This window comes from Mercenaria mercenaria, chromosome 9 (genome assembly GCF_021730395.1).
Source record: "Mercenaria mercenaria strain notata chromosome 9, MADL_Memer_1, whole genome shotgun sequence".
NCBI classification, from domain to species: Eukaryota; Metazoa; Mollusca; class Bivalvia; order Venerida; family Veneridae; genus Mercenaria; species Mercenaria mercenaria.
In genome coordinates this window covers 73,240,208-73,262,421 of record NC_069369.1, presented here as the reverse complement: position 1 = coordinate 73,262,421, position 22,214 = coordinate 73,240,208, and the positions used below count along the sequence as shown (strand labels likewise).

The 22,214-nt window shown below is 34.9% G+C and overlaps 4 protein-coding genes and 1 long non-coding RNA gene across 5 annotated transcripts; 2 read left to right on the top strand and 3 right to left on the bottom strand.

Moving 5' to 3' along the window:
- Positions 1 to 8: 8 nt before the first annotated feature.
- LOC123546298 (lactadherin-like) lies at positions 9 to 7,423 on the bottom strand. Its single transcript, XM_053550646.1, has 7 exons — positions 7,201 to 7,423; positions 6,834 to 6,972; positions 6,509 to 6,607; positions 5,935 to 6,039; positions 4,849 to 5,045; positions 2,086 to 2,227; positions 9 to 136 (listed from the first exon to the last, which is right to left on the bottom strand). The coding sequence occupies exons 3-7, from the start codon at positions 6,564 to 6,566 to the stop codon at positions 9 to 11; spliced, it is 630 nt and encodes a 209-aa protein (XP_053406621.1). The 5' UTR covers positions 6,567 to 6,607; positions 6,834 to 6,972; positions 7,201 to 7,423.
- A 703-nt stretch (positions 7,424 to 8,126) lies between these two features.
- On the bottom strand, positions 8,127 to 9,835 carry LOC128559581 (uncharacterized). The gene is made up of 3 exons (XR_008372482.1): positions 9,705 to 9,835; positions 8,554 to 8,629; positions 8,127 to 8,190 (listed from the first exon to the last, which is right to left on the bottom strand). It is a non-coding gene; the product is annotated as an uncharacterized LOC128559581 (long non-coding RNA).
- Positions 9,836 to 13,033: 3,198 nt separating this feature from the next.
- On the top strand, positions 13,034 to 14,314 carry LOC128559711 (protein neuralized-like). Its single transcript, XM_053552075.1, has 2 exons — positions 13,034 to 13,166; positions 13,679 to 14,314. Exons 1-2 carry the CDS (start codon positions 13,088 to 13,090, stop codon positions 14,149 to 14,151), a joined length of 552 nt encoding a protein of 183 aa, XP_053408050.1. The 5' UTR covers positions 13,034 to 13,087; the 3' UTR covers positions 14,152 to 14,314.
- A 1,125-nt stretch (positions 14,315 to 15,439) lies between these two features.
- Positions 15,440 to 16,780, top strand: LOC128559710 (protein neuralized-like). Its single transcript, XM_053552074.1, has 2 exons — positions 15,440 to 15,588; positions 15,831 to 16,780. The coding sequence occupies exons 1-2, from the start codon at positions 15,507 to 15,509 to the stop codon at positions 16,304 to 16,306; spliced, it is 558 nt and encodes a 185-aa protein (XP_053408049.1). The 5' UTR covers positions 15,440 to 15,506; the 3' UTR covers positions 16,307 to 16,780.
- A 4,001-nt stretch (positions 16,781 to 20,781) lies between these two features.
- LOC128559709 (uncharacterized) lies at positions 20,782 to 21,931 on the bottom strand. The gene is made up of 2 exons (XM_053552073.1): positions 21,675 to 21,931; positions 20,782 to 21,162 (listed from the first exon to the last, which is right to left on the bottom strand). The coding sequence occupies exons 1-2, from the start codon at positions 21,877 to 21,879 to the stop codon at positions 20,876 to 20,878; spliced, it is 492 nt and encodes a 163-aa protein (XP_053408048.1). The 5' UTR covers positions 21,880 to 21,931; the 3' UTR covers positions 20,782 to 20,875.
- Between the last annotated feature and the right edge of the window lie 283 nt (positions 21,932 to 22,214).

Sequence of the window (22,214 nt, the reverse complement as noted above, 5' to 3'; positions counted from 1 at the left end):
AATACTTTTTATGTTTGTATGATGTATGACTTACTTGTAAGTTCACAGCGGCTGCCAACGAAGCCTGAAGGACAAAGACAAACATTTTCTCCCATACAAGTTCCTCCATTCTGACACCAGCCAGAGGAGCAAAGAGCTGAAAAACACAAGTAATAGGTAGGCGTTTCTACACTTTGTGTGTTTTAATAAAATCAAATTTTGCTACTTTCAATTCATAACAACACTATATTAATGGGTAAAGAAAACTTTTCTTTATTTTGTGTTCATGAATTTTAGCTATTTATTTCAAGCTTTATAACATATGATAGAACGTTTATATATATATATATATATATATATATATATATATATATATATATATATATATAAGTAAGAGCATTTGTACGAACTAATAACCACCACAATATATACCAATCAACGGCAAAGCGTCCTAGCACCTAGCAGAACAAACGAGCGTGCATGTTTCAAAGCAAGTCCACTAACCCAATAAGAGTAGTTTCGAAACTTTATATACACATCCGAATTGTACTACACATTCGTTTTGGTTTAAGATTTGCATATATTTTCAGATCTATATCATGTCTCACAAATCAGCATATAAAACGTATGTCTAGCTCATCTTCCGAGAAATAAGTAAAATTTAAATTGATCGAAACTTAATGAATCTTGTGATGAATATGTCTACCGCGTATGACTTGAGAATCTTGATTTGTGCTAGCAATCCAAGTCAATTTAGTCAAACAACTATGAACATGAAACCCCACTTATTTCTATAAATGTATTAATTAAGTACAATAGGTTTTGACGTAACAAGTTTCTATTATTTCTAGTTTCTTTTTTCTTAAAGTGACTGGCCTCCAGATCGTTCGACAACAACAAAAAAAATGTTTTTTTTTCCCTCTTAGATATCTTGAAATAAATGCTGTATTTCTTAAGAAGGCTTTTAAAAGTTAACTACTGACAATCTTTATGTTACGGAAACACATGAGAATCTATATTTTGAAGTCATTATTCACTACTTCAGCGCTCGGGTTCGATTCCCGACGCGGCCATTTTATTCTTGATTTGGAATTTTTAAAATATTTTAGAAACAACTAGATGTGTGTCCATAGGTCACAGGTGCCCCCCACCCCTGCCACTGTAACATGGTTTTATGACTCAGGTTAAATAATTTTTAAGATGTTTGCAACATAAACTTTAAAGAACCTTATGTGTATTTTTCACTTAGTTAGCCATAAGCTGAGTAAAATCCTGAAGAGAACACTTCACTGGCTATAAAACGATCCTCTTATGTTTTATGATTCTAGGTCAAGTACATTTTAACATACATGTTTTACAAACTTTTTTTAAGTAAGTCTGGACAAGACGTCTGGTCTTGTGTAATGAAAAAACTTAAAAAACAAAATAAGTCAGGGGCCATAACTCCTACACGACTGAATGAATCCGGACGCGAAACCCCAGGTGCACAACTGCACATACTGACCAACATTCCTGTACACTTTGGTGACTCTAGGTCAAATATTTTTGGACTGCTACGCGCGATACAACATTAAAATGACCAATTATTTACTAAAGCAGTAACTCCTACACGACTGAATGAATCCGGACGCAAAACCCCAGGTGCACAACTACACATGCTGACCAACATTCCTGTAAAGTTTTATGACTTTACGTCAAATACTTTTGGAGCTAGGCGCGACACAACACTAAAATGACCAATTTTTACAAAGTCAGGGGCCATAACTCCTACACGACTGAATGAATCCGGACGCGAAACCCAAGGTGCACAACTACACATGCTGACCAACATTCCTGTAAAGTTTTGTGACTCTACGTCAAACGCTTTTGGAGCTAGGCGCGACACGACATTCTCGGAAGGACGGACGGGCAAGAGCGAATTTATATGCCCCCACCACTCATGGGCGGGGGGGGGGGGGCACACAAATTCATATTTTAATGTTCATAATATAACCAAACTTGAATTTGAAAGAAAGGTTATGTTTTAGCCAAATCTGGAGGTCAGTGCCTTTAAAACATTCTAAAGTATTTGTACTGATAAATATCAATGTACAAAATCTGAAGTACCTGTAGGATCACAGCCCTTGACTTCGAGCTTGAAACAAGCTCTACCCTCCGATTTAGACGGTATTATACGAATCGTATCTGTTACAACTACAGGTTCTGTAGTTACCGTAAAGATATGGGTGCTATTCTGTGCTGGTATCTCCTACAAAAGTGAAATAAGAAAGGCGAGAATGAAATAGGTATACTCAATGTTGAACAAAATCGAATTTTGCGATTGAGTACACGTTATGTCTTTAAGGATTACTTTAACAGTTGATATAAAACAAATATATAAAAACAACCAGGCTGGTTTTACTGACTGCAGATACATTATTTGATACAATAGCCGATACAGCTTGAATACGTACACGGTTAACAACAACCTCTTCGTTTCATAAATTATCATTTTAGCATACAACTGCTGTTCTTGTCACTTTTCGGGGGAGAAAGGGTGTGTTAACAGAGAGATTCTCGCGCTTGCGTGCTGTTAAGGTAGTTCCGCACGTTTGGATCGAAATTTTTTCTAAAATGTAGAATTTGATTAAACTCTGATTTTTCAAAACTTCAGAATATACCTAGAAAATTCAGCAAATAAAAAAGAAAGGGATGTGTGCTTGAATTTTTGCTAGACTGATTTGAAAAATTTGGCCCTCGCGCAATATTTCATAATGGCAGTCTACGGGGAAAATCATAACTTTCATAACATTTTCGCGAATAGAAATTTTTCTATAATGTAGATTTTGATGAATCTCCTCACAGTTTTAAATAAACTCATCACCTATAATTTGGTGAAATAGAATGTATAGGTCCCTGCGCTTATTTTTGAGATATGTGACCATGAATAAAGTGAACCGGACATTTCACGCTAATTTTAAGACATTATTTTGATTTTTTAACGTGTCACATGTTTTAATATCATAGTTTGACTTTAGAAATATAGCAACCGTGCCACTGTAATTAATTTACTCACATGTTTCGATTTATTCATAAAATGATTTTCATTTACGTACGCCGAATCCAGGCTTTATCAGATGCGTTTTCCGGATAATGATGTTACGCCATCACTTCCGGTTTATCAAACGTTCAGAACTACCTTAAAACACCTTTTTATATAATATGATGTGCGTTCCGTGGCAAAGCGTAAACGTCATACGGGTCCAAAACGGATAATTCAAAACGAAAGGACGTCAAAGTAAAAAACAACTCAGACATTCCCGTGCATTTCATGGAAATTTAATGACGTTGAGGGATAATTTATTCCTTTCATGCATACCAGACGGGGATTTCTGGTATTTTTACCGGTGCTGGAGAAAACCATCTTACACCCGGGTTGTAAGATGACCCTCATGCAGTAAATGACGTATTACGAACTACATATATGTAGAAGATTTATGTAGTAATTTATATTTTATTTCAGAAACGGAATAAAAATCCAATACCTTGACAGTTCTTCTATGTCCAAGATAGTATATTTCTCGATTGAAAACACGTTATTTTATCAAAAATTCATAACGTTATACTGCAACTGATAAAACAAAACCGGAACTAAACATTGTTTTTTGTCTTTGAAGCGACTTTCCTGTTTACGGAAGTTGGTTTCCCGCGCTTTGTTTCAATATGCTGCAATAAGAAAAAGTTCTAAAAAGGAAGCCGCTAGATTGATTTTATTTCTATTATTATTTCTTGAAACCGGTATGCAAGAAAAAGATTCTGTCACTGGTTATAGGTACAGATGGGAATATCCGGCTCTCGGATAACTGTTAAGGCGCTAACTCGACAGGAGCCTCGTTACAGCCTAAATAGTTACCCTCGAGGCCGGAAATTCTCATCTGCACCTAAAACCAGTGAAAGAATCTTATATTTTTTTATGTGTTTTCTGTTAGAATAGCGTTAACACATTTTGTTTTTGTGTTATAACATCTGCAAAATCCCGAGGGATTTGTTGGTGCCCGAGCCTGATATGGCTCATATCATATGAACAGCTCGGGCACCGACAAATCCCTCGGGATCTGCAGATGTTCTGCAGATGTACTATTTACCTTTACTGCGTTCTATGCTTCCAAAGAGTATTCTTATAAGGTAGACTATTCTCCGGAAAAGCATTATTGTAGTTGACTTTAAAATGTTAACCTGTTCTTGTGCTCAGTGTTGTTATCATGTTTAATCAATTGACTTTTAAGATGCTGCTTAGGAACGGCATTCCGTCATCATGGACAGACACAGTTAAACCAAGTTTGTTATCACTTTGGTTGGTTGCATTCTATGCTAGCCATGATAAATCGACTGAACCCGAACTCAGTATTGGTATATTTTCTGGTCCTTTTAAGCTACTGATTTCTATTCAATTCTAATATCATAGTACATTCATAATGAGCGCGTTAAAAGAATCAGTGGCGTTTAATGAGATTGCCTCGCACAGTTCCATACAGATGCATGGTATTGCCTTCAAAATAAATTATATACCTCGGCAATTTTCCAAGAACGATAACTTCAAAACGAGAAAAAGTAAATGGTAGAATACGTCTTCGATAATCTTACAATGCCTAGATGAATATCATCCTTTCGTAAGAGAGTACTGACTGTTTTTAGGCTAGTCAAAAATGTTTTCATTAACAAAAATATCATTAATATTTCAAGTTTACGCGCTTTGCGGGATAAGTGAAGTTGTTTGTTCTACAAAATGTTCTTCTATACAAAATGTTTTAATATTTATATTAATCATTTCAATGTTTTTTTTTCAATATTACAAGTCAATCAATAAGTGTTAAGAATTCTATGTTTTACCGAAGCAAATGTTCTGAACCGCCTTGCAGAGTCAATAGGCGCTATATACTGGAACTCGAACTCTGTCATAATATTGTGATTGCCAAGACCGGACCACATAAAACTAAACACGCTCACTGCCTTTGGTTGATCAAGTGTGATCATTACCCATGGGCTCGTATCTGTAACGGATGGACACCAACCTTTCTTTGAGCCAGCTATAAAGAGAATGTTAATTTACGTTTAAGAATTTGCTTTGTTCTCTTAATAAGGACACTTTAAAAACTAAGAAAAACATAAACGATGCTTAACCATTCTTATAAGGAAATATATCCCATGCATGTAGCATGCATTAATTTAACAAATACTTTGATAACCAGAACTGTTTTCGTAGTTTAGAAATGCCAGTTAGTAATTACAGAGCATCCCACTAATGACACTACAGTACTTCATAAAGTGGTTCAATAGTGTGGTAGTTTTTATATCGGAGTTTCCTTCTAAGACTGGGAAGGTTTAAGATGCAAGTAAAAACTATTCGAACTGTTCTGAAACTTTTATTTATAAAGGCCTACATTTCTCTGAAACTGTTAGTCACGGACCACTTTTTCAAATTTCTTTCCAAAATCAAGTCTTTTTTTTTTATTAAGAACTCGTGTTACTTCATGAACATTTTTAATTTATTCTGCCATGATTTTTTTAACATTGGTTACATCTGATAAAATTCAAAACCCTTTGAAACGTATGTAAAAGTATATTGGAAGTCCAAATATATTATCATACGGACAGCAACTTCTAAAGCGATCTAAGAAGGAGGAAGTTAGTAAAGTTGGTAAAATCATTTCTAGCTGAAACAAGCGCTTTTTTCGCAATACGCGAGACTGATCTTAGGTTTCAGACCAATGAATAACTGAAATGAAGAAAATTCATTTTCGGGACAAGTGGGCTTTAAAGCTGGATGGTCTTAAATTAGAAGTGGTCTTATGTAGGGTTCTACGGTAATAGAATTTTGTTTAGATAATATTATAACTGATTGCCATGATTCATGTACATTTATATAAATGTTCTACTGAACTCATGTACTTCATTTTTATGCAATACAAAACTTACCATTTCCTAGTTCAGCTTTATTATAAACAGGATCCTGAGAGGAGACCTGGATATGATCCGCTCCAATGCGACCATCGGCTAATCCTAGATCTTCCGGTGTACACTCTATAAAACAAAACATAACAATCATGTTTTCTACATTTATCTACCAGCAACATGATTCAAACTGTTAAAATGAAAAGTAAATTCAGACTGTATAAGCGACCTTAATCCGACTGTTAGAATAAAGTTCAAGGATAACGTGATTCTAATTGTTAGAACAAAATTTAAGTTATTACAGAATTTAAGGATATAATGTAGGAGTGAAGTAATTAAGAAAAGAAATTCATTTCAAATGAGGATAAGATTTTTACGACATATTAAAACCCAAATAAAGTATGTCACATGTGCTCATACAACATCGGAGTGAAATTCTTGAGACATATAAAACAATTCGAAAAGGGGCAGTAGTTTTGGATAAACTTTGGATTCGATCACCATCATACGCGTTCATTATACAGGTTATAAACACATGTGATTTAAAAAAAACAGACATGTTTTCATCACGACTTTCCATCAATAAATTAATCAATACCTTTAGATTCACACCTGCTGCCTACAGTCCCTTGTGGACACTGGCATGTATCTTGCATCACACACAACCCGCCATTCTCGCAACCGCCAGTACACAGATCTGTTTGAAATAAAAAAAATTATTTCTTTATAGAGAAAGTAATAGTTATTTCAGATATCGATGAGTCAAATCAAAAGATTGTATGCCAAAAATAAGTTTGATTCGGGTTTAGTTAAAAGAACGTATGGCAGTATAGTAAGGTTATCATATTAAGCAGATAAGACCCAGCATATCTTACGAGATTTATCAGCCCGATGTATACGGCACAACTCGAGAGAAAACTTACCATTTATTGTGCATCCAAGTAAATCAATTTTTAAACAAGCATCACCATGGAAACTTTGTATTGTGAACTGAAGTTTTCTAACGGCAATGCCTTGGCCAAAATTGCTTTGCACTGTTCCCTGTTGTGTCAGTTTTATTTCCTACATATGGCAGAGAAAATAATACAGAAAGTCATAATTTTTATTTTGAAAATTATATCATTTCTTTTCGTGAGAAGGTCTGCTCTATAAAATTTTTTTAGCATTTATTGTGTCCAACTTTAACTCATGAAAGACTTACTTAATCAAAAGAGGTTTTAATCTTATAGAAGTAAAGTTCAAACGCTTAGGAGTAGGCACAGCGATGAATAATAAGTAAATTGTCCGTACCAGTTTCCCTTCTTGCAGCGGAAAATGTACGAAATTATTGACATCGCCTCCGTTGGGAACATACTTGACCAGCACATTGGTTGGATACGGGTTACCGTCCCTGTTTGTAGGCCCGCTGACAAGAATGCTTCTGATACCATACGGTTGTTTAAAATCAACTTCTAAAGTTGGTGATCCAACTTTTGTACCAGAACACCAACCAACTTTTGGAAAAAAATGAAATATTCATTTTTTTCTGTGCTTGATCGTTTTATATTTTTAATTTAATATTTTAAAGATATGAACATGAGCTGCGTATGTTACTTTGAAATTCACAAATACGTATAAGGTTTCTCCTCCTGTCACATTGTGTAGGCCTTTAGCAATATATGCTTTATTATAAATAAAAGCAAAGGCAAAAAATCCAAGGGGAATAGTCATGCTTTCAGAACGCAGTCTCATCATATAGCTGTGTGTTTATGGTTGTGTACTATATTGACAAAACATAAATTACATAAAAATGTAACTAAACATTCAAATAAAGACAAAACAAAAAATGAAAGCATTATAGTGATCCACCGCTTTGTAACTTGGCGATGGACATGTATATGTTTATGCCAATAAACCTTTTGACTTTGACTTTAACTAGCAACGATCAATGGCCAAAAGACGGCTTCAAACATCATTCTTAATCCAAAACGTGTTCCAAGTTAAAAGACAACGTAAACAAAAGTTAATCCTCATCTGGGGGATCCTTTACACAAGCAATGGTAAAAGACACGATATGCAAAATACAAAAAAGTTTCGCGAAAAACATTGTAAAAAATATATATATTGTAGTATATGAGCTAGACTTGTATTTAATTTTAACTCACTGATTCTAAACGCTTTCAAGTTCAAGCCAATACCTACCTGTGAAAGCGTCAGATGCCTGGTTCTTTATAGTTTCGCTTGACGCCTTTAATCCAAAGTCTTTGAGAAACGATACATCGCTAAATCTTGTGTTACACGCTGTTGTTATAATAATAATAATGATTATAGTTATAATAACAATTTAAAACCAAGCGAGAGCTTGCATAAACAGAGTAAATCAATGAATCTTACTGATTTCAGGAAAGGGAAATATTCTCAGAAATCTATTGATATTTGATTGCACGGTCAAAGATTTGCATTTCACTTCTTTTGTGTCACTGTTTCGTAAAAAAGCATTGCAGTGGTACGATATCAAAATCACTATGCTGTTGTACAAGTGCACTGATTTAGATCAGACTTTTTGCGATAGATTTGTTTTTGTTTATATTTGCTGTGTATTTAATGCTATTCTTATTCGCAAAAATGCTACTGTTGTTATTATTTTCTAATTAATAAACTTACATGTGGCTTCTGAGGCAACACAACATAAAACTACAAGGGGCAGCGGTAAGAAAGAAAACATAACTATGTCAAAGATCTGAAAATAAACAGAAAAATGAATATTCAGAAATATTGCCACTGATTTTGTGACTCTTCAAAATGTTTTCTAAAATATGCTTCATGATAAAAGCTAAAAAACATAAACAGTATTTAAAGGAACACTTAAGCAGGTAATATCAACATCCTAAGAAAAATACAACTAGCATATATAGAGAGTTTTTGTTTCAGATCAAAATATCTTTTCTCAAAGTGCATACCAGTTCATTTATTTAATGTATGTCTATCCATAAAAAATGCAACCACCTTGTCCTCTTCACCTATCAATTTGTTTGTTTATTTGGTCTGAGTTTAACGCCGTTTTCAACAGTATTTCAGTTATGTAACGGCGGCCAGTTACGGAGAACATAGTCTCGCCCGGGGATCGAACTCACTACTCCGCAATCCGTAGATATGCCCTCTCCCTATTAAAGTCCAATTGTTTCCAATCACTTATATTTTGTTTAAGGGCACTGTACTTTTTGTTTCAGATAAAGTAAAGAGTAACTTTAATATATTATCATAATTGTAAAACTAATGCTAATAGGGATGATGTTCAAATATAATCAGCTAACGAACTATGCTGAAAGATATTATGTTTTCCTTGTCGTGTAATAGAAGAGTGTCCTGTAAAGCTATAATGTCTCGAACAAACCAATTTTATCGAAAACAATGGGTCGTTAATATTTTCGCGAATGTACTAAGATCAGTACAGGTGTCATATCCCGTTGTTTTAAAGGAGCGGTATAAACTCCAGAAGATTCCGAAAGGCATGTCATAAATTTTTGTGTTGTTTTTTTAGTCCATGTTTGTAATTATGTGTTTAGTTTTGTTAACAAAATACTAGTACTGATTTCGATATTGTTTTAGAAAGTTTTTTTATCAGCTCAGACACTAGTTATCTAACATGTCAAAGATTGAACATTCACAGCAAGTCAATTTCTATTTAGCCTACATTGGAAAATCTCTGAATACGCCTGCTTGCAGCAAAGTTTTACTTAATCACATTTTACTTACTTCTAATGCCGATAATGTATGTCTTTCTTTAAATATAAAATTATAAAAATGCGGCTTACTTGTAACTCTCCACCTATAAAAGTCAAACAATTTTGTATCACTTTTCGTAAATAATGAATTTTATTTAGATGTTTGCACCAGGAAGTGAAGAACTGTTATCAGACCCTGTACACATATTTGTGTTGTTGCGAATAGATATGAAAGATATCACTGGTGTAATAAGGTGCATCCTGTTTTATCCAAACAGGATTTAAGTTTTGCTCATATTGCACCGAGACTGAAATTTATAACTACAAAATTCAATTTTAGAGGCATATTTCGAATGACTGCAGTTTGTGCAAATGTGGAAATATGTTATAGGAACCACGCAACCAGACAAAATGATAACACTGTCTGACTTGGATTGAGTCTGTTCATGAGAGGTTATGAAATGCTAATATAAACATCCCTCATGGCCTTAACCAGTTTAAGTGTGAATATATATTTCTTTAAATATTGATTGAACTCCTTGGTAGCTAAGGAACAGCAAACATAACACCAAATTTATATAGTAAACCCCATAAATTGCAAATCTATAAACCTATCATTATAGGTAACCAGGGGCGTAGCTGGCTTTTTATACGTTGCAGGCCCGATAGATCGAGCGCCGAAGGGGCGAGTTCGGTAGGGAGGTATGGGGGTATCCTCCCCCAGAAAATTTTGAAAAGGGGCGAGTTTGGTAGGGAGGTATGGGGGTATCCTCCCCCAGAAAATTTTGAAAAGTTAGAGTGTCTGTGGTGCATTCTGAGACATTCTGGAGGATTAAAACCGATGCTAAGCGGAGCTGTTTAGGTCAATAAAAACACAAGAAACAATCAAAATTCAGTTTGTGAATAGAAAGTATGACTGACCCAACATTAATTTTATTTTCTGACATCATTTACAAAGAGGCAATATACCGTTAAAATGTGACATCCCTGGTCTATAAATTTTAGCTGTAATCCATTGACCAGACTGACGCCTTTTCGCCGTTAATTTCATCACATAGTATCCTCACATCACTTATTACCGGTGGTTACCTATTACCGGTGCAATCCGAAAATCTCGAATATTTACTTCCTGAAGAGCACTTCCGGAATCCTTTGTTTACAAAATTACACGACTATTCGTCAAGTGTATCTTCCGTGAAATATGTCCTTCCTAAGGGTAAGTTATTTATTTATTCTATATGATTTGATAGAAAATATGTTTTTCCAGTGTACTTTACTGATAAACTTCAATAACACTCGATGAATTATGAATAATTCCCCAGAAAATAAGTGACAGAAGGAGTTTCCTCTTGTAAATGACGTCATCAAGCACTGCCTCACACTTGCGCTTTTTGGCGCCCTTTTTGATGAACAATACTACTGGACTAAACTTCAGACTTTTCATTGTTAAGAACTGAGAAATCAAATTTCATTCAATATTGTGTGCATGTTATGCATGTGGTAAGTATTTTTGTTTATTTCATTACAGTTACAAGCTAAAGTGTGATAACTGTGGTCATTGGACACACCTGAAATACTGCTGTGCTGTGAAGTTTTTAAGGAGTCATGATGAGTTCTTTAAATCACCACTGAATGTGATAATTCTGGTTTATCTGTGATTTTGACAAAAAAGGGACAAAGTGCTGTTTGTGATATCATTCATTTATTTTATTCATGTTATATGTTATAATATACTGTTCTTCTCCACAGCAGATTAAATAATCCAGTAGCCAGAACTTTAAGCTGTGTTTACTTGTTATTTTTGTGTTTCTGGATGGAAGTTTAATGCAGTAGCATTATTTCCCACAATTCCACCGGTAATAGGTAACTGTAAACATCCAAGATGGCGACCATGGTAGGTCAAAACATGACCTATTATTGACGATAATTCTGTTCCCAGGTGAATAAAATTAACTTTTAATGAAAAGAAAATACTTTTTTCTTGAAAGTGAGTTTAATTTTAGTAAGCATATGAATCAAATGCCATGTATTGTGGAATATCAATCATTAATACACCGGTAATTGGTACATCCAGGATACCAATTTTAAACATGTTATTATTATTCTAATGGTCGACATATATATATAAATACATAGGAGAACCACCTACACGATGTGTATGCATATGAGATCTCTCTCTGTTCGCGTACTGGACCTTCTATGTGGTAAACAATGAACTCCAACGTCGCTGCTATGTCAGCTAGGGAGCTCAGAAAATATAAACTTACGTCCTGAACAAATGTTGTGCATAAAAATATGAACCACGGGAAGACGTAGCTATAACCCTTTGCTTTTTTATCGTTAAATTTGTTTTATCGGTTGACACAAGTTCAAACGAAGATGTAATGCAGACGGTGAGAAAATTTAATGGCTCGGATGAACATCGTGGGATGTTTATGATACTTAAATGCGACTTTCCTTAAATATAGCAAGTCACGATCTAGTACCTTAGATGTGAAGCCGTTGATCCCATCTTATTTGTAAATACACTTTATGTGTGTTTTTTCATCATGTTTCCTTAAAAACGCCCTACTTGCGATTTCGCAAATGCACGGGATCCCTCAGTCGGCGAAAGTTTGCCTCTTTGCCTCACAGGATCTCTCCTGACTCCCTGCACGGGAACCCTCTCTGACACAATTTCTATCGGCATCGGCGCCCTCTCAATTTAACTTCAGTGTTAAAATTATGAGATTGTATTCATATTTTTTAAAAGTTGCACAATAATGCAGACCTACAAATGTGCCCGGGCGGACGGGGGTTCCTATATTTGTTTTGGTACCGATGTACCGCTGAAATGCCCCCATTCATAAATAGCCCCTCTTTGTATCAAATAAAATTATACAAATTCTAGTTTAAGTGATTTTTCGACATTAACAAAGTTGCAGGGCGATATTTTACGGAACGGTGGTATACGAGCGAGAAAATAATTAAAGTACTGGTATCTGTTTTTATTAATCATGGAAATAAAATTAATAAGCTCTAATTACATGTTCAATATTGATTTTTAGATTATCATTAGCTCCTACAGCCTAACCCCCTTATCCTTCGATTTTTATTGCATATTTGGCATTTTTATTTTTCCGTTTTCTCGGATAATCTGCAGGCCCGGGCTTGCAGTGCCTTATAGAAGCTACGCCACTGGGTAACGTATTCTCCAACCTCCTGGTCTTGGTCTTACCAAAAAAAAAAGAAAGATGTAAAATAGATAAACAAATAAATAAATAAAAGATAAATAAACAAATAAAATAAATAAATTAATTAATTAATAAATAGATAAAATGTAAATATAGATCTGTTTTTTTCTGCAAATAAACTAGTATACGCTTTCACCTAAGATACGTTGTTATTGTAGCAGATATTTTTGGCACGACTCTTATCTTTCTGTGCTTAAGTACATACAACTCAATAGTGACAACAGTCATTGTGTTATAAAAATGTGTAGTTTCACTTTTTTAGTTTTAATTTTCTTCCAGTGTCAAGTTAGATGTCAGTGGAGCGATATTGATAATCTGAGTATGTATATATATATTTATGAACAGTTCATTTAATGCCTTCGGCGAAATAGAATTTAGAATACAGTCTGACTGCAAATTGGCCAAAGCAGTTTGACGAACATATCTTGAAATGTATTTTTCCCTTCATTTGCTAGAATGTTAAATTCCATGGAATAATTATATATATGTGTAAAATCTTCTTCTGATTCCAATTAGCTATATAGAAGTCTCAAAGCTGTTTGGTGATAATTTGGGTCAAATCATTTGTTGAAAATACTTTACATTTTCTTTTATTTGTCTACATGTCAAATCTCAGTAGAACAATTGTAATTATCGTATTGTGCCTGAATAGTTTACTTGCTTATAGAATTCTGAAGGCATCTGAAAGGTATATTGGCAAAAACGGATCAAATTCAAGTGGAAAGTAAACAAAAGACTTAATTCGACATAAACGTATAATAGTTGCCATTACACGATCTTCGATTGAAAAATGTCATAGCAAATTATAAAACAGTGACACCTTTATTTCAGAATCTATGAAGTTTAGTTCTACACATGGTCCAAAAATTGTTCTCCTTGACAACGACACGGTTGCTAGGCGATATGAAGGCGGCTGCTACTCGGTGTGCTTTAGTGATCAACCATTGCCTGTAGGGGAGACGTTGCATTTCAATATTACTGAAATTGAAATGGGATGGTTGGCAAACTTGAATGTCGGAATCATTTACAAATCACCTGATAGCTTCTTGCCTGGAAGCCTCGTCTTGTGCGACGCCAATGTCAGTGCATCACTTCCGGACACGAAGGTTTTCATCTTTGAGAGATTTTATTCCTCTGACAATGTGTATAGTTTTAGAGTGGATGAAGCGGGGATAGCGTATTTGTCACCAAATGTAACCAATGATGATGTAATATTCACGGAATTTGATGTAAATAGGACATTCTGGGTAATATTTAACATCTTTGGAGACAGCAAAGCTGTGAAATTGCTTGGATTGAGTTAGAATGAAACCATGATATGACTGTACTTATCTGTCTGCGTAAATACTTGCTTTTATTAAAAAAGAACAATCTGAATTAAAAAAAATATCGTGCAATTTATTCTCCTACAGCTTATAAACATTTCATCAAGTTGCTACAGGATCAAACAAGCAACATATTGGTAAGCAGAGTTGAGTGAAAGGCATATTTGAGAAACAATTGTAATAGCTGCACGCTTGTAAATCCGTCAGATTGCTTAGTTTAAGAGTTAAAGTGCAAAGCGTAGGGCCACTAGGTCGTACGTCGATGGGGGTGGAGATAAGGTGGGGTGGGGGGGGGGGAAGTGAACGACAAGAAGATATACATCGGTGGTTTAACTTAGGTGTCCTCCATGTGTCTGCAACAAAGCAAAGAGGGACACCTGGGGTCTTCCTCCATAATCGCCATACGATAAAAGAAAGTCAAAACGTGTTCAGAAATAGCTATATTGCATCTATGGTGCGGTCTAAAAATATCAAATTCCATAAACAGGCAATCTGGATAGGCACTAAGAAGCAAATACCTGCGGATGTTTTTAATATACTATTAAAGATCTCTTTTACACCAATGCTGTTGTCATTCTTGATAAAGTAAGCATTACAAATGAGCCTCACAATGTGCTAAATTATGTTTAATCATATTCACTTGCTGCCATTTTATTATCATCCTACAGAATGCAATTGCAAACGAGAATAGAATGTCTCACCACAAATGTGTGTGATCATGCACAATTCTGCTATTGCTTCCGCTTCATTGTCATTCCTGATATAAGCCCACACGCTTATTTCAGTAGAGAGAGCGCAGATTTACGAATCACGGGGTCGCGATTTCGATCACCGGGCAGGGCGTGTGTTCTCCATGACGATTTTATAAAAGACATTGTGTCTGACATCATTCTTCCTCTATCTCTGATGCATGTGGGGAAATTGGCAGTTACTTGCGGAGAACAGGTTTGTACTAGTACAGAATCCAATCCAGGAACACTGGTTAGGTTTAACTTCCCGCCGTTACATAACTGAAATACTGTAACGGCGTTAAACCCAAAACAAACAAACAAACGTTCCTAATATAACATGTGTTGCAGACGATATGTCACAATTGTGGTTAATCCACGCTATCGTTATTTCGAATATAAAATGTACCGCGGAGGAGCAGTGATACATTTAGTGTAACATAAAATCGGGGATCACTTATATGAATTTGCTAAATTGGTCTAGCTATAAACATATGAAGAACAAACATACTTTATCTTTCTGTTATATACACGAACATAGATCTTATCTTCTGACCTGACAAAGTAAGGGATCACGGTGTAAATTTGGTGGCTTTACAACAAAGAATGCATAGAATTTCAGTAGCTCTCCTAGTTTTTCTGTCTTGCTTACGTACGCATGGACTTCTTTTGGATGAGGACAAGCTCGGTTAGTGTTTAAACTTTTTATGGACCAAATATTTATAAAGGTTATAAACAAAGGTTCGCCTTTCAACGAAAGTTAATAGTCAGGATATTTCCGAAACACACACAAAAACAGTTTTATGTTGCTCTTTTGTGATAAAGCTCCGACAGGAAAACATTCTAAGAAATGTTGTAATGGATACAGTAAAGAAAAAATATATATATTTAGATAATAGTTTGTTTATTTATTTAATTACAATCTTGCAGAACCAATGAAGTTCAGCGAGTCTGCTCATGGCCCAAAGATCACTCTGTCTGAAAACGACACCGTTGCTACGAGATATGAAGGTTACTGTTGGTCTGTGTGTCTTACTGATCGTCCACTTCGTGTTGGACAAACACTACATTTCAATATATCTGAAATCGAAACTGGATGGATGGCAAACCTGAACGTAGGGATAATCTATACGTCGCCGGATAGCTTACCGCTTGGTAGCTTAGTAACCTGTGACGCTAATCTAAGCGTATCGATTCCGAACACGGAGGTGTTCATATTCGAGAAGTTTTATTCTTCTGATAATTTGTACAGTTTCAGAGTAGATAACGAAGGAAAAGCATACCTGTCACCAAACGTAACGTCTGATAACGTGGTTTTTATAGGCGTTGACGTTAAGAAGACGTTTTGGGCCATATTCAACATCTTTGGAGATAGTAAAGCTGTGAAATTGCTTGGATTGAATTAACATTCCGCATGAGCTTGATTTGATAATTATACAGTTATATAAAGTTATTGGAAAACAAACAATGTTTGTCAACGCTGCTACAGAGATGGTGATCAATGAAATAAAGATTAAGAACGAGTTGCTTTCTAAGGTCAAGAAATTAAACATTGATACTTTAATAATACCTTAATAGCTTGCATTTGGACAGCATATAAACGTTTTTAACCATGTTATAGATTGGTTAGTAGTTAATTAATTTAACGTTGTTGAAATCATTTATCTCTAACATTCACTAATAAATGCTCCGTCAATGGTCACAATTTAATGTTAATATCATCTCTGAGTTTTACTGAAACGCTGAACGTTCAATAATTGTGCCATACTACGTTGCTTCTGCATATTTGTTTGTGTTTGTACTTCTGGGTTTATCATTGTGTAATTATGTTTACATTTGCTCAACCTGTTTCCCCGTTTCCATGGTGAATGCTCTATGTATTGCAACGTTATGTTAATGTCGCTTTTCTGGTGGACTTTCGTCTTTGCACAAAAAGCTTACACATGATTAATGTAGTAAAATGCTATATACATCCATAAAGAGGCCTATTTTTCTCTGTATTTATGCAATAGAGCTGTCAATACAATACTAGAGGTTTCAATGTTATATGATAATACAAACTAAAGAACAGTTAAATAAATACAATTATTTTTAATACTTTTGAACTGTCATGTTCAGGTAGCCAATATAGAAACATATACTCGGTCAATATGTACTAGTATAATACCAAATTATAGAGAAATATGCTTATTCATTGAATTACACAATTATAGGGATTTTCGATTTTTTAATTTGGGTATTGCGGCACACCAACACAGTACAGGTTATATGGCGCCAAAAGGCTTTAAATATTTTGGTTTCACATCTCATTTACATCAAACTAAAGCATGGAATCAAAACTTTCATACCTGCTTGAACACCCTTTTCAATAAACATTCCGCTATTTTAAATCTGTTTCATCTAAAATAATTGTACTATGTGAGATTTTTTTTGTTATCCAGTCTTCTAAGCTTTTCAATATACCAGTAGTGTCGTGCGTTATGCCTGACATGATTGGAAATATTAACGCACCATTTTCAGTATTATTTTTGTCATAACATCCTTCATGTCGGATGTATATTCGAATTGCCAGTCTAACTTGTATTTCTCTACAAATTGTGGTAACAATATCACATTGATTTATATCGAATTATTGTCTTACATTTTGCTTTCCAAGTCCTACTTTGCCATTTCTATCTTACATCTGTACATGCAAATTTTATTTTTCTAAGAACTTTACACGTTCAAGTGAAAAAACAACAACAACAACAACAACAAAAAAACATGCAAAGAACTGTAATATTTTCATGTAAACTACCATTTGTCTTTTATATATCTGTTTTACTTTGCTTCTGACATTGAAGGAGCACCACGATTTCTAAGGACAAGAAATATTAACAAGAAAGTCCTTAAAAAGGCAATGTATTTTTATCAGAACATTGAAATCGGGTGTTCAAACTGAAATGTTTTTAAGGAAAAGCAAATTTAACTAGACATACCAAGGCTTTTTACCTGTCTGTGTTCTCCACTGTATTTAGTCATGTTTTGGAAATGACAGTTTTATCTATAGATTTAGATTTCCAGATCATAAAATAATTTAATATAATACTGTAATCCGGAATAGACATTTATCCGAAACTAAATACCCAACACTTTCATATACCAGACTTTAAAAAAAGTACTTTGATTGTTTGACACGTATTTGTTACCATTTCTTTTAGATACGAGATAAGAATATCAAATACGTATATGTAAATATTTGTTTAACATGTCACTTCCTTGAATTCTTTTCCCGTGAGAGTTAATTCATCCACATCTACAAGCGATCGAATCAGTGACTGTTTTTATAGAAGAAATTTACTCTTTATTTTTCTCTAGTTATAGTCTCTTTCAAGACGAACAATACAATTTGGCAGATGGAATCAAAATGGCCAGTGTTACTTTTTGTAAAGTATTTTAGTATTGCCTATGAATACAAATATAAACTTGCCCGTAATGATTCAAGGTTCTACATTCGGTAGTCTTCTAAAAGAAAACGAGGATCGGATGAATTGATGTGCTCATTTATGAGCCATTTACTTCAGAGTTATTTACCCCATATTACTCGTATACTTTTACATGTATTTAGTATCAACTTTAGATAATGCAAATTACCATTTTGTTTAAACTAATTCAAATGAACTTTGCAATGTGTAAACAGTTTACAAATTTTGTTGGTTTCCAACTGAACGTTACTTAAACCTATTTTAGAAAAGTTGCAATAAACATCAAGTTACCCGCTACAAGTTAAAATTTAATCGGCAATGTTTAGAAATGAGTACCCTTTTCAATAAACATTCCGCTACTTTAATCTGTTTCATCTGAAATGCTGTAACTATGTAAGATTTTTCTTATCTTATTTCTGACATTAAAAGAACTCCCTGATTTCTAAGGACAAGAAATAATAACAACATAGTCCTAGTGAGACAATGTTTTTGTATCAGAATATCGGGTGTTTTGTTTTACTAGTTTTTATAGATATATATCATATATTTTGCAAACTACCTGTAATACATACAAATAATGTTTTCCGGTTTTCAGTAGTTCAGTTTTGTTAGTGAAATTTAATACCCTTTTTTTCAAGTCGCTAAAGTGAAATGGTTATGTGACAATGTAAAAATGTTGGACAGTTTAATTCCAAAGTTTCCATATTCAAATAAAAATGTTCCTGTACCTATTACTGTCAAAGTTCAATAAGTCTTTAAATTTTATGTTAAATTCAGGTAAAACAGTTATCTAAATAGATGTTATGCATAACTGCATTGTTAGAAAAGGGCTACTTTTAATACTGCATATGATTTTTTTACAATAACAGCCATAAAGGGAGGTAATTAAAAATAGTATGTTCATTAGAATTTCCTTATATGTTCATAGACTTTGCCACTGACCGTCCCAAGGCGCTGCCGAAATGTGTTTCTTTCTTTGTTCGTCCTTATGTGTTTGCTTTGTCTTTGCATTTCGTGTTTTTGTGTGCGCCAGCCTTGTTCGCGTCCACGTGCTAATGGTTGCGCTTCAAAGAGGCTGCTTTTTTGGAACGTGGCTTTAATACCTGTTGGATATTCAGATTTGTTTTGGGTTTAACGCCGTTTTTCAACAGTATTTCAGTTATGTAACGGCGGGCAGTTAAACTAACCAGTGTTCCTCCATTCTCTACCAGTACAAACCTGTTCTCCGCAAGTAACTGCCAACTTCCCCACATGAGTCAGAGGTGGAGGACGAATGATTTCAGACACAATGTTTTTTATCAAATCGTCACGGAGAATATAGGCTCCGCCCGGGGATCGAACTCACGACCCGAGGTCCGTAGAACTGTGCTCTCCCTATTGGGCTAAGCGGATGGGCTTTTTGGATATTCATCCTGGTCTGTTTTGGACAAACTACAATCGACAATTGATGTTCAGCAACATATTTCAGAGTGATTTCAGTTTCAACTGGCAGTATTTTTGTCTCTATATAATAAATGAATTATTTGTTAAAAGAATACAGCATCTATTTTAAGTATTCTGGTACATTAACAAACAAATGTTATTATTGTTCAATCAAGTCCAACAAATGTGCTAGTAACTTTGGATGAATATCTGTTCTGTTTGCCACATCAATGGGAAAAAAGCAAACCCTTTCCAATTATTGTAAACTCTCTCTGCTGGGTTGCCAACACGAAAACATAAATTTTGACAGAAACGCTATCTACCGAGTTGTCGTGCTGCCAGGCAGGGAACACGACCAAATAAAACCCGACAAATAAACTACATGTCGAAAAGGTGAGTTGCCGTGGCCGCGGGGTGAACACGCGAGAGGTAACGGCGCAAACAAGACATGTTCATAATCGTTATAACGACAGCTGAAAAATACATTTGTTGTATAAACGCCCTCAGATTGTTGAGTTTCCGGGTGAATTTATCATTTTATCGGCGGATTGCTGGCACTTAAACATGGAAACCCGACAGATATGCTATACATCTAGTTTTCATTTCACGCTTGTCGGTGGGACGATAACCCGAAAACACGAGACAAAGCGCAAAAGCACGGCATTCACGGTCCTACCCGTCACAACGACAGATCGACAGATAAATTATGCTTGTATACCTAAATGTTGATAGTTTGTGCAAAGTTACACCATTTATCGAGTTTTTCGTGTTGTCATGTTTTCACGTTGCCAACACGACATGAGAGACGTCGACACTAACATTCATAGTCCTAAATCTATCGGTAATGAATTTGCATATTGTTTTAAATGTTGATCTTAGTTTAGACATATATACCGTAGCTGACATTGTTTTAGTCACCTGGTGGTCTGAAATTGCTATACTATGCCCTATGTTTTACAAAATTAATCAACTATCTATTTGATAATTAGGTGGAAAATCAGTTCCTCAAATATTACGAAGATCATTTTGTTCAGACAGTTACGAGTACTTCTCTTCAGAATGACTAGTACAGAGGATTTATTACAAAGTTTACGGTTCTTCTTCTACATTAACAACTCTAGCCTTCAGTGTCCAGACTTGCGAATCGGATTTTGTAAACAGAAGCGTATTGTCACTTGTATTATACATGTGACACGTGTCATTGCTGAATGAGTAGGTCACACACGTGCTGTGTTGACGACACGAGTAATCACACGAAATCAACGTGGTTATGTTCTGCTGACTGGCGATTGGAGTGCTGTTGTAGGCTGTATCATTGCCGAGCATTGCGAAGTGACTGCACACAAGTTTCATTGGCTCATACTCCTCCGCTTTCTCTGTAAGATAAGATACGTTTAGATTTGAAGATAAGATAAGGTTTATGTATTGTAGAAAGGTAGTAAGAGCTTAGATACATTCAAGACAACATAACAACGTTTTAGAAATAAATACGGTTATAAGTTTCTTCTAAAAATGGCAAAATACGTTTGATGTGAAAAAATTATTCTAAACAGAAATTGGGACATTTCAGTATAAGCGTCTTTAAAGGTTGTATTTGGCACCATTTCAAATCTAAAATAACAATCAGTAAATTAAGATTAACAATAAGAACCTGTTCACTACATGGACTCTAGCCCCTCCCCCCCCCCCCCCCCCCCCACCCTCAACCTCCCCCAAATAGAGAAGAGTGCAGGACAAATGTAAAACATTTCCTGTAACTGACAAGTGAACTGGTACTAAAATAAATTCAACAAAATGAACAGCATTGTTGAAAAAGCTTATCAACTTGTGAAATTGATTGGTGTTAACAGCAAAAAAGCAATACCAAATTTAACGTGCAATTACTCACTGAAAGAAGGCGGTTGATAAACCCTGAAGACAAGTTGTCCATTCTGTGAAGCCTGAGAGTTGATTCCAAATCCCATACTATCTGATATGCAGATCGCAGCACCCGTGGCGTGGTCTGGACGCCAGATTCGAACTGAGGTCTCATTGTATGCATATATAAGGCCACCGTAAGCACACGGTTGACCAAGGTTGTAAGTATTGGGCATTGCGCTTCCGACACCTTCAAAGAAATAACCTTGGTTCGGACCATCGACTGCCTGTACCTAAAGTTATACAACAACTTGATTTTATTCTCGGCAGTTTTGGACTGATTCTATCGATAGTCAATATCTATAAAATAATCGATTACTTTTAGCATGCTTGAGTGGAACAAAAAGTCAGTTGCTATAACTATATGATTCGTCTGTTATTTTATATCTATCTCCATAACAGTTGATATAGATCCTATATTACATGAAATAGGAGAGGACTACTTTTCATATTATATTTCTATGAAATCATTAAATAAAGTAATTTAAATTTCAAGTAAAATAAGAGAATT

Bases quoted from the DNA above. Each gene is read 5' to 3' on its own strand.
- LOC123546298 (XM_053550646.1), bottom strand. From the start codon at position 6,566: ATGCAAGATACATGCCAGTGTCCACAAGGGACTGTAGGCAGCAGGTGT. The intron at 5,046-5,934 runs GTAAGTTTTGTA...TTCTCTTTATAG, and splicing joins TAAAGCTGAACTAGGAAATG to CTGGCTCAAAGAAAGGTTGG. The intron at 2,228-4,848 runs GTAAAACATAGA...TCACTTTTGTAG, and splicing joins GGTTCAGAACATTTGCTTCG to GAGATACCAGCACAGAATAG.
- LOC128559711 (XM_053552075.1), top strand. From the start codon at position 13,088: ATGTGTAGTTTCACTTTTTTAGTTTTAATTTTCTTCCAGTGTCAAGTT. The intron at 13,167-13,678 runs GTATGTATATAT...CCTTTATTTCAG, and splicing joins GAGCGATATTGATAATCTGA to AATCTATGAAGTTTAGTTCT.
- LOC128559710 (XM_053552074.1), top strand. From the start codon at position 15,507: ATGCATAGAATTTCAGTAGCTCTCCTAGTTTTTCTGTCTTGCTTACGT. The intron at 15,589-15,830 runs GTTAGTGTTTAA...ACAATCTTGCAG, and splicing joins TTTGGATGAGGACAAGCTCG to AACCAATGAAGTTCAGCGAG.
- LOC128559709 (XM_053552073.1), bottom strand. From the start codon at position 21,879: ATGCCCAATACTTACAACCTTGGTCAACCGTGTGCTTACGGTGGCCTT. The intron at 21,163-21,674 runs GTGAGTAATTGC...CTTATCTTACAG, and splicing joins TTATCAACCGCCTTCTTTCA to AGAAAGCGGAGGAGTATGAG.